General features: G+C 47.8%; 1 protein-coding gene across 3 annotated transcripts in view; it reads right to left on the bottom strand.

Annotated features, from left to right (window-relative positions):
• The window catches only part of adcy1a (adenylate cyclase 1a), an 85,746-nt gene extending 76,036 nt beyond the window's left edge, over window positions 1-9,710 (bottom strand). For 2 of the 3 annotated variants that reach the window (XM_070554342.1, XM_070554341.1), the window contains exons 1-2: window positions 6,064-9,710; window positions 3,652-3,801 (exon numbers count right to left, since the gene is read on the bottom strand). In XM_070554342.1, the coding sequence (XP_070410443.1) occupies window positions 3,652-3,801; window positions 6,064-6,678 (765 nt within the window). In that variant the 5' untranslated portion in view covers window positions 6,679-9,710. The remainder of the gene's footprint in view (window positions 1-3,651; window positions 3,802-6,063) is intronic. The other variant, XM_054752011.2, reaches the window with a different exon arrangement.
• Window positions 9,711-11,803: the final 2,093 nt, after the last annotated feature.

Here is an 11,803-nt window from a genome sequence, read left to right on the forward strand (position 1 = left end):
CAACCTTTGACACTGTTGACCATCACCTGCTACTGGAGAGGCTGAGAGACTGGGTAGGCCTATCAGGATCTGCTCTGGAGGGGTTCTCCTCTTATCTCTCTGAGCGCTCCTTTTCTGTGGCCGTCTCCAAGTTTAGGTCCTCCACCACCTCCCTTACCCATGGTGTCCCACAAGGTTCTGTGCTGGGGCCTCTGCTCTTCCTCCTCTATCTGCTTCCCCTTCAGCACATCCTGAGCTCCTTCAAAGGAATCTCCTACCATCTTTATGCAGATGACATCCAACTGTACATCTCCTTTAAGCCCCACGAGATGTCTAAGCTGCAGCTGTTACACACCTGCTTAGACTCTATCAAAACCTGGATGGTGGGAGCTTTCTTCAGCTGAATGAAGATAAGACTGAGATCCTCATCTGTGCCCCAGACAAGCTGGTTCCCAAAGTCAGAGACTCTCTTGGTCAGCTTGCTTCTCACACCAAACCTTCTGTCAGGAATCTTGGTGTGACCTTTGACCCAGCTCTCACCCTGGACTCTCATGTCAGTTCTCTTAGTCGCTCTTCCTTCTTCCATCTCAGGAACGTTGCTAAGCTGAGTCTCATTCTGTCCCGCTCTGAACTTGAGACAGTTCTCCACACCTTCATCTCCTCACGCTTAGACTACTGTAACTCTCTTTTCACGTGTCTGAGCAGAACCTCCCTGAACCGTCTACAGGTGGTTCAGAACGCCTGTGCTCGGCTTCTGACCAAGTCCTCCAAACACACCTACATCACCCCGCTTCTCCTCCAGCTTCACTGGCTGCCAGTCAACTTCAGGGTTCATTTCAAGATCCTGGTTCTGGTCTATAGGGCCTTACATGGACAAGCACCATCTTACATTGGTGATCTTCTTAGTCCCTACACCCCCAGCAGGTCCCTGAGGTCCAGTGATCAAAGCCTACTGGTTGTGCAGCACCAGGCTAAAGGTCAAAGGTGACAGATCATCTGCTGCTGTGGTCCCCAGACTCTGGAACTCTCTCCCCCTGAGCCTGAGATCAGTGGACTCAGTGGTCTCCTTTAAAAAGCAGCTGAAGACTCACTTGTTCAAGCTGGCTTTTGTATGACCTTCTTCACCTCTCTCTCTTTATTCTGCTCTCCCCACCTATTCCACCTTCCTCAGGATCCACTGGTTTCCCTCTTTCCTGTTCACTCTCTCTCTTTCTTAACATTTTTAATCACAATTGTCTCTTTTTGCTCATTTTAAATATATTTTTAAACATTTTCTAAATGTTTTTTTATATTTTTACATTTTTTGTTTTTGTGAAGCGCCTCATGATTTTTATCTTGAGAAGCGCTGGAAATTATATTTTCTTCTTCTTCTTCTTCTTCCTCTTCTTCTTTGTATCAGCTGAAGGTGAGATAATGCGGCTTTTGAAATGTCAAACAGAATTGCATTGGAGTAATCCAACCTTGAGGTGATGATAGTGTGAATAGTTGTCTCGAGGTGGCACCGATTCAGAATGGGTTTTAGTTTGGAAATACTTCTCAGCTGATAAAAACATGATGTAACAACGTGATTAACGTGACGTCCATTTTTAGAGCCGCATCCATTTTAATTCCAAGATTAACAATTGTTTGACTAATTTTAAAAGGAAGAGCAGAAAACTCAGGAGCGGAGGAAGACGAGCCATTAGTAGTAAAAACAATAAACTCTGTCTTAAAATCATTCAGGAGCAGAACATTTGCTGACAGCCAGTCTTTAACCTCACTCAGGCAATCAAGGAGCAGCTGGATGGAGGTAAAAGTCTTCAATGGAACATAAATCTGGCAGTCGTCTGCATAAAGATGAAAGTTAATGTTGAACTTCCTAAAGATTAGCCCCAGTGAAAGAATATAAATGCTAGATAAAAGGGGGCCGAGGATAGAACCCTGTGGCACGCCCCAAGGAAGAGCAGCAGAGGGAGATGATCAGTCGTCCATTCTAACTGTAATAGACCTGTTGTCAAATATAGGAGCAGAACCAGTCAAGCGCAGATCCCTTAATGCCGACCAAATTCTCAAGGTGGGACAATAAAATGTCATGGTCAACCGTGTCAAATGCAGCTGAGAGGTCCAACATCACCAGGGCAACATGGGAACCGGAATCAGTGGCTAAAATAATATCATTAAAAACCCTGATGTGAGCGAGTTCTGTGCTGTGATATCGTCTAAAACCAGACTGAAACTTATCCAAGACCCCAAAATTGTTCAGATGGGGCATAATTTCATCATAAACAGCCTTTTCCAACACTTTTGACAAGAAGGGGCGCTTTGAAATGGGGCGACTGATAAACTATCTGTAATGAATGTTTGCATAATTTACTCAAGTGTTCACAAAGAAATGCTGGAATGTTTCTAAGAGTCCCAGCTTGGATGAGAGCAACAAATCATCAGCAGATTCTGCTTCTGAAACATCTGCTAACCTTTTCTTCAGCAGCTTCTAAACGCTTCTGAGGAGTCAGAGTTCACAGGTTTATTAAAACAAGTCAAAGCTAAAAGAGAAGCTTGACTCAGATTTTACATAAAAATCTGATTTATGGTGGTTTTAATGAACTCACAGAGGAAAGGAAATGAGGATCCAAAGTTTCTGCATCACAGAAGCTGGACGTTAGACTCGGATTACGTTGGAAGCAGGGGTGTGTCCAGGGAGTGGCCTGGGGTAGCACATGCCACCCTTGGAATCTGATTGGCCACCCCAGGTGCCAACACACTAATTTATCTTTAAATAGGCTTTTCATTGTCCACAAAAGGCTTGGGGGTAAAACTAAATTGCATAGCCATTGGTGCCACCCATGCACATTGTTGGGCCTCACCTGGGCCACCCCATTTTAAAAGATCTGGACACGCCACTGGTTGGAAGGAGCAAAAAAGTCCAACTTTCTCCGAGGGCAGAGGAAGTCTGGAATCTTATCTTCTCTGAAAACTGAACAGCAGCAAAGCTCAGAATGTATCCTTCACTCATCTGGGACTCAATCCCACCTGCAGATCCAACTAAAACACGCCTGGGCATCCGTTTGAGGGCGGCTGTCAAAACGGAGATGCGTGCTCATGAGCACAAAAGAAGAGACCAGGTCGCCAGTTGTTGATGGATCGCAGTCAGAGGTGGGTGTGTGTTTCTCCCACCCGGATAAACTGTGACCCTTCTAGGAGTAGAGAGGCCGTGAAAGCAATCTACTTGTATAATTGCCTGTCAGAAGGGAGCCAGGTACTGCTGGGGCGAAACACAGCATATCATCCCCTAATCTACAAAGAACTGGTGCCAAGTGTGCACGTGTGCTCACGGGCATGTGCAACACAAAGGCAGGATGTGTGCTGAGGCATGTTTCGTACACAAGATCATTATTTTTCTTTTTACCAAGAAGTGGAGGGGGTTCAGACCTGAGAGTTTCTGTGGGTTAGAGTTGTCTGATTGTGTCGTAGTTGGATCCGTGCGCGTAGGTGCGCACGGAGGGGGTGGCTCGTGCGGCGCTGGTGCACGTGCCGCAGTAATTGTTCTTTCCTCAAATAGCTGCTGTCATAGTTACTCCCTGCCTGTGGGTAGGTTGTTGGAACACATTTTCACCTGAAACCTTTAAAAACTTTTAAAGCAACAGAAGTTTTCACCGAGCGGAGAGCATGTCCTGCTGCCCGCTCACGCCTCACCTGCTTCTCGTTCTCGTCCTCCAGCCTCAGACGCTCCTCGATGCAGTTGCGGGCCTGCAGGAAGACCTTCCTCTGGGTGCGTTCGGTGAGAATCCTCACAAACACGCCCGACAGGTTGACACTGGTGAAGAGCACCACGTTGGCCAGCAGCTGCACACAAAGAAGAGCATGTTTCAGCAGAAAGGTCATGCGGGTTCACGTGGAACCAGAACCATCCACGTGTGGTCTGACCCGAATGAAGGTGTCATGGTCCGAGGTGAGTGGTTCACTCATGACCTCTGAGTGCTTAATTGCAGGTGAGTGGCACTGAGGAGCGGGCAGCTGCAGCCAATCTGTCATCTACCAGTTGGCGTATAAAAGGAGCAAGGAGACGACATCACCTCGCCAGATGATTGATCACTTTGGTACAGTCCAACCTGAGATCACGAAGCCCACTCTCGAGTTTAGAAATCGTGCACTTGTCTTGAGCTTTAGCATATTTGTAATTCCTGTCCCCTGTCTTCAGGTATCCTCGCCATCACCACCTCGTCAGCCATACCCACGGATTATCTCACTGGACCACGTCTCCCCGCTCAACCTGACCGACCCGCTCTCACCCCGCACTCACCTTCGCTCATCTGGATTCTCCTCTCAAGCTCGACCCTCACCTCAGGCCTGACCACCCTCCTCATCTTCCACTAATTCCCTAACTCACCTCCACACTTCAACCTCACTCAAACCCTCGGCTCATGTTGACGGCGCTCCATCAGTTACCCTTTTCTAATAAATATTGTTTAGCCCTTTCATCCAGTCTCCGTGTATGATTCTGGATGTCCTGGGTTAGGAAACTAAACCAGAACATGACAGAAGGCTGTGCCGAGGACAAGCACGAGGACAAAGTGCATCATGCTGAGGTTCTAACCAGATCTCTGGTTCTGATCCGTTTGCGGGTTTCAGGGTAGAAACTTCTGGTGGGAATTTGGCCCTATGGCACCAGGAAGTCAACAGAACTCAAACAATCACTTTCTTTTGTTGATTTTTTTTTAATAATCTTTGTCATTTTGGTTGAAAACAAACATGTTTACATGTTGAGAAGTTGGTTCATCCTTGGTTTGTTTCAAGATGGAGATTTTAAAATCAGGATTCACAGAAAAGGTCCTGATGGTAAATGGCCTGTATTTGATATAGCGCCTTCTAGAGTCCTGGAACCCCCCAAGACGCTTTACAACACAATCAGTCATTCACCCATTCACACACACATTCACACACACATGGTGATGAGCTACGATGTAGCCACGGCTGCCCTGGGGCGCACTGACAGAGGCGAGGCTGCCAAGCACTGGCGCCACTGGTCCCTCCGACCACCACCAGCAGGCAAGGTGGGTTAAGCGTCTTGCCCAAGGACACAATGACAGCAACAGACCGAGCGGGGCTCGAACCTGCAACCTTCCGATTACGGGGCGAGCATGATGTTTTCTGCTGCAGATTTAGAAGTCGGCGCCTTCTCTTCTGGTTTTCTAACAGGTAAAGATTTCAAACTGTATACCTTTGGTCTTCTGGTACAAAATGTACCAACTGAGAGCAACTGTTGGGACTAACCTCTGCAGCCCTGGATGTGTGCGTCAGATCAGAGCTGCAGACAGGAACGAATCAACCGTTACGGCAGGAATGCGCCCTTTGGCCTCAGGTAGGAGGAAAACCCCGAATCTGACGGATGGGGATGAAGAGGTAATCAGATGTTTATGAAGATTTGTTTTAATTACTGAGCGTCTCATACATTTTCATGCTTTATCAGACTAAAAGTCCAGTCTTCGCTCAGAGTTGTGAAGCAAACTGCCTCCAAGGGACAGTAAAACCGGGATCTAGACTAGGGTGCATTTGAAATGAGTCCTGTGTGTGTTTAAAACTGAATGTGGAGTAAACCGGCTCCAACAGGCCTGTGTGGAGACAGAAAAGCTGCTAGGATCCAACCCAGGACTGCTCTGGAACCAAAGGCTCTGGTGTTTCTCACAAGACAAAAGGAATAATGTGTAAATCTGTAAATTATCCTAACGTGCTTCTGTAACAGCTTCATTTGCACGAATCTCCTCAGATCTGATAAGCTTTCTGCTTCCTGTGAGTCTGGTCCAGTTTCAGCACCGGGGGGCTGGACAGCTCCTCCAAACTGCTGCGTAAAATCCGTTTCCGCTGCTACAACTTCCCTATCCTGGGGCTAAAATCAATGCTGAACGTTTTGTTAACCTTTTCCTCTCCAGGGAAAACTCAGATGCGTAAAAACTGCAGTTTGTGAATCCTCCTGCGCACCTCAGAAGAACAACAAGAAGTTGAAGGTTTTTGGAGTGAAAGTTTGACTTCCTTCCCTGCACATGCATCTGGTAAACGTGTTCACCAGACAGTGGATGGGTGCAGACGGGTTGCGGGTGCAGCACTCACCGGTCTCCAAAGCTTCTGTTTCCTCCCGCTGACGGACGTTGCAATGACAATGAAGTGAGATGCAGCCAGCAGGACCCCGAACAGCACGGCCAGCAGCGTCCGCACGGGCAGCAGGATGTAAGCCACGAGGGTGACCAGCATGAGCTGCCACACGCCCTGCTCCGGGACAGCGGCGGTCACCGGCTCTGACGTGCCCAGCGCCAGCGGGAACGGGCAGCAGAGCAGCGCAAAGATGAAGCTGAACAGCAGCGCCAGCTTCGCTATCTGCTGCAGCTGCGTCACCTGCAGGTATTTGACGTTAGTGACGATGAAGAGCGACAGGAACACCACGCAGTGCACCGGGTAGGATCCCTTGGACAAGGTGAGCCGCGGGCTGGACAGCAGCTCCACCAGAGACAGCGACGACGCGGCCACGATCAGCACCGCCAGCGCCTTGAGGGTGGCGGTCTGCTCTAGCTTCAGGTTGTAGTTCTGGAACAGAGCCTCCAGTTCGTGGCTGTTGAACTCGTCCTCGCAGGCGATGGCCCCCAGCGGCGCCCCGGCCGGGCAGCGACCCTTCCGCCGCCGCGTCTTAACTCTGTCGGAAGGCATCTCCTGCATGGTCCGGCCATTCATGAAGCGGGGATGGCGCACGACGCCTCAACTTTCCCGCGGCTCCCTCCTCCTGCCGGGAATGGAGCTGGCACCCCCTCCCGGTTCATGGGTGATGTCCAAGGTTCGGGCTCGGTGTCAGAGGGGAGAGGGTGGCACGGCAGCAGAGCACCGCGCGCGCGCTCTGTTCCACAGTTTGTGATGAATGTTGGTGTCGTCAGGAAAGTACCCCGACCACTGCGTCTCTCTCTCTCTCTCTCTCCCTCTCACTCTCTCTCTCTCCCTCCCTCTCTCTCTCTCTCTCTCTCCCTCTCTCTCTCTCTCCCTCCCTCTCCCTCTCTCTCTCGCTCTCTCTCTCTCTCTCTCTCTCTCTCTCTCTCTCTCTCTCTCTCTCTCAGCGCGCGCGGACCACCTGTCTTGCCTGAGAAAAGGTTACCTGTGATCCTCCAACAGGACTGAGTGATCAAACATGAATCTCAGCCTAAACACTTTCATTTATTTTATTAATTATAAATCCTCACTTTGTTCGTATCCCTCCATCGTTGGGAGAGGGAAATGCATCCCATAACCATCGCCCCCACCCCCCGGTCAGGCAGCGTTAATGATGGGTCAGTGGTTGGGGTCCGGGTGTCTGCAGTCAGAGCGGATGTAGTTCCCGGCTAAAAATAGACGCGCTGCGCCGGTGGATGGTCCAATATAGCAACAACTGGGTCTTTAGGTTATCCAGAGTTATCTCTGTAGTTATGCTGCTATAGGCTTAGTCTGCTCTTTAACTGTATTATTTCCTGCTATGTGTTTTTCTCCCCAGAAGAAGCTACAACGATGTTCTGCTGAGCTGTGGTGGCCTCATGGAGGGGGCCATCGTCTAGCACACTGCTGCTAACCACTTAAACATTCTCCCTCTCCTGATAATAACTAGTGTGTGTGTGTGTGTGTGTGTGTGTGTGCGTGCGTGCGTGCGTGCGTGCGTGCGTGCGTGTGTGTGTGTGTGTGTGTGTGTGTGTGTGTGTGTGTGTGTGTGTGTGTGTGTGTGTGTGTGTGTGTGTGTGTGTGTGTGCTCTGTCTTCTCGATCCCCAGTGAGTCATGAAGGATGGCTGCTTATACTGAGCCAGGATTCTCTGGAGGTTTCTTCCTGTTAAAAGGGAGTTTTCCTCTCCACTGTCGCCATATGCTTGCTTAGTATGAGGATTGCTGTATAGTCAGTGATACTAGTCAGTGACTTGATGCAATTTGCTGGGTTCCTTATCTAGGAAACTTTTTTTCTGATTGGCTTAATGAACTGACCTGGATTGGAATGTTTCTTATGTGAAGTGCCTTGAGACGACTCTTGTCGTGATTTGGCACTTTATAAATAAACTGAATTGAATTTAGATTTTGCACACATGAAGCTGTAAATTCTGGTGAAAATAATCCTGTCATGAAGTTGATCAGAGCGTTTAACTTTCTTGAAGTTCTCTCTTCGGTGCATGCGTGGATCTTTAGAAGGCAAACTGAGCTTTGACACTCACACTAATGACCTTATTTTTATCCTGCTTCAGGAATCAATGAGGAGGCTCACCGCTGTGGCGAGTCGGTCAGTGTGATGCATCGTTTGGTCCATTTCCAGCTCATCTTTAATCAGAGTTCAAATCAAAGATAATCAAACCAAGTCCAAGTGAAGATGATTCTGAACTTTCTCACAGATGAATTACCCTTAAATGCTGCTGATTTTCTGCTGAACAGGTTCTCACCACGATACGATGTTCCTTTTCAGCTCAAAGTGTTGTACTAAATGCTTTTGGTGTTCTTGAACCACTCCCTCTGCAGTCTGGAATATCTTCTCGCAGCCTTGTTTCTGTGAAACGTAAAATGCTGCAATCCTCACATTCCCACATTATTTTCCCTCCAACTCCAGGAATTTCATTTTCTCCTCATCCACTGCCAGAGGAAAATGTTTAAACTTCCTCCTCCTTGCTTCTCCCTCTGCTGCTGGCCAGCATGCAGAGACCTGGAGTGTTTTATTGAGTATTATGTTGGCTTTAGAGAGTTCAGGCCGCTGCCCCTGCATGCTAACTCTGGCAAGGTTCCACTTTATAAATATGCACGAGTGCCAGAACCACCAGCAGAAATGAATTCATCAGCATCCAGAAGGGAAAAGTATTCAGGTAACTATTTTAACTGCATGGTGGTGCAGTGGGCAGCACGGTGGCCATGGTAGCAAGAAGGTTGCAGGTTTGAATCCCGGCTCAGGGCTTTCTGTGTGCAGTTAACATGCTCTACTCATGCATGAGTGGGTTTCCTCCCACTGTGGATGTAGTATTTTTTTAGGGGGGGTTATGATCACCAGTTTCTACATGCTCCTGTTCCACTGCCCTGCAGAGAGGAGCAGCCCCTCCTCCGCTCCTCCTCCTCCCTCCCGCCTTCCAGCTGCGCTCAATCCCTAATCAGCTTCTGAGCTTTTAAAAGGGCGTGGCCAGAAGAACCAGGAAGCAGAAGGAGTGGGGAAGATCTTGAGAGTGAATGAAATCCAGACACACCTAGTTGTGAACCTAGTGCAGTTTCATTCTCTGAGTTCTGTGGAGCTTTTGGAGATTGTGCTCAATAGAAGATTGGTTAGTTTGAACCTACTTCCTGTGCTTGCTCAGTGGAGCCTTTGTAGAGGTTAAGTTAACCTGTCGGCTGTGTGTGCTCAGTGGAGCATAAGTATTGCTTTTGGTGTGTTTGCTCAAAAGCGCTTTGATTTAGTAATTATTACTGTTTTGTGTCCATTACCTTAACAGCCCTCAGTCTGTTTGGACTTTACTTTATTGGACATTACTTTCTATTTTTGCCCAAAAAAGGGGGAATAGCTGAATTTGTGAGTCGACTCTGACTTATTGGCATATTATTTTAGTGGAGCTGAGCCCCAGCTTGCGTGTTCCCTCAAGTCCTTGTTTTTTCCCTCTTTAGAACCTTCAGTTCTTGTGTTTAATGGACCTAGTAACCTTACATGAGCTTCGTCATTTATTTGTTATAAAATCGTTTGCTTTTAAAATCCTGACCCCGTGCCTTTTATGTCAGGACGTCCTTCACCAATACCAACACCAGTCGTAACGGGGGGGGGGGGGGGACATGACTCCCCACCCCCACCCACACACACACACACACACACACACACACCTTTTCCAAAGTACATTTTTGTCCCCTGCACTTTTCACCGTCCAAAACCATTACACCAAATCACACACACACACCGGTTGAGCACTAGGACCAAGCGAAAAATGACCGCTTGTGTTGAAGCCTGATCCCAGTACATATTTATTTTGTACATTTACTATAAAGATGACCCCCCACCTCACCCCACCCCACGCCACCACTTCTAAAGTCAAAACTACATCCATGCCTCCCACGGACCAGAAACACGCTTTCCATGTTACCTGGAGAGTGAGGTTACAGGTTGCATTTATTTATTTTTGAATGACATACGAACTTTTGTGATAAAAGATTTCAGAAACTCGCATTGAGCAACAAATCTGAAACTACAGAACACCTGTTGTGGCTTTTAGGGCCTGAAATGTTAAAAGCTTTTATTGTTGTCCTCGCTGCTCAGAGCGTTGGCCCTTATTCGTGGTGCATCACTTCCAGCTGTGAGCTGCTTCGGCCGTTTGGATCACCTCCTCATCCTCGCTGCCTTCACTCAACGCATCTTCTCACCTGCAGAGGGAAGTGAAACATCAGTCTGACACTCAAACGCCGCTTTCATTTCTGTCTCTCCCAAAGTAAGCGACAGATTCTTTTTTTTTTTTTTTTTTTGGACCATCCTTCCCTTCAGGATGGCTGACAGTCCCCGCCGTTGCTATGGCAACAGAGGCAGTAAGGCTCACAGTTGTGACTGATACGCTGCTGAGGTGTTTCCCGATCTGACACCCGGCTCCCTCTCCGTCTTTGTCTCCTGTTGTGCCGCTGCCTCTTCTCCCTCACATCTCCCCGACTTTCCTTTCAGGTGGTTTGAGATGATGATGCGTGTTTGTATCCGTCTGCGGTGCCGCGGTGACACGGCGCCCTGCCCTGCTGCCTCACTCTGCTCACTGACATTTCTCCAAATTGAGGCTCTGACATGAAGGACAGGTGGAGATGAAGCTTTAGAGAGGTGACCAAACCACTCAAACCTTCACTGCAGAAGATCAGACACCAGAATCTTAGGGAGCTGCAAGGAAACATGAATCCAATCCAAAAGGTTTAATTCAAGCTGACGGGATGCATGTCGCCTGCTGGCTTTCACTCCAGAGTTTCGACTAAGATCACGTTGAGCTGAAAACGGGTGGAGTTGTAGTTGTTTTGGTCAAACCCTGAACATGTGGCTGAGAAGAGGAATAGAGACAAGAGGACCTCAGGGCCGCAGAGAACGTTCATATTTTTAAGTCCAGGCTCAAGACCCACCTATTTAGGTTAGCTTTTATTTAATTATTTACTGCGGTTTTATTTCTCGTTTTACATGATTATATTTTATTACTTGCTTTGCATGTTTTATATGATTATACTTTAGCATTGTTTACATTATTTAATATTATTTTACTGTCCATATGATTTTGTTTATTACTTATTTTCTTGGGTTTGTCGATTATATTAGCTCTTTTATTTTCATCCAGTGTTTTCTCTGTGGGGGCCCTCTGCCCCGGGGGCGTTGGTCAACTGTTGCTTCCTGGGCGCTCTACAGGTAGTGTTTAAGTGGAGGTGGGGGTCAATGCTCCCCCTCCTCTGAGCGGCCTGACTTAGTGTGGAAGACCTGATGCTGCCGGGGCAGACGGCTCCTCTGATGGCGTTTCCTTGCCTTACCTTACTTGGCTCATCTGGACTCAGCCGAATATAATTTTTTACTGTGTGTGTGTGTGTGTGTGTGTGTGTGTGTGTGTGTGTGTGTGTGTGTGTGTGTGTGTGTCTGTCTGTTAATGTTTTTAAACTGTTATGGGAATTTGGGGTCATTTTGTAAAGCACTTCGTTTGAAAATCGCTTTATAAATAAAATCTGATTGATTGATTGACAAACTAAAGCCGATGAATGAACAGGATCAGACATTAAAACTGCAATAAGACTACGACAGACTGAGATGGCTTTTTATTGGTGCCACTACAAAGTACTAAAAAAAATCCATCACTGATCTTTAGATCAGAGAAGGTCGAAGGAAACCCC

The sequence above is a fragment of the Nothobranchius furzeri genome, chromosome 8 (genome assembly GCF_043380555.1).
Source record: "Nothobranchius furzeri strain GRZ-AD chromosome 8, NfurGRZ-RIMD1, whole genome shotgun sequence".
NCBI classification, from domain to species: domain Eukaryota; kingdom Metazoa; phylum Chordata; class Actinopteri; order Cyprinodontiformes; family Nothobranchiidae; genus Nothobranchius; species Nothobranchius furzeri.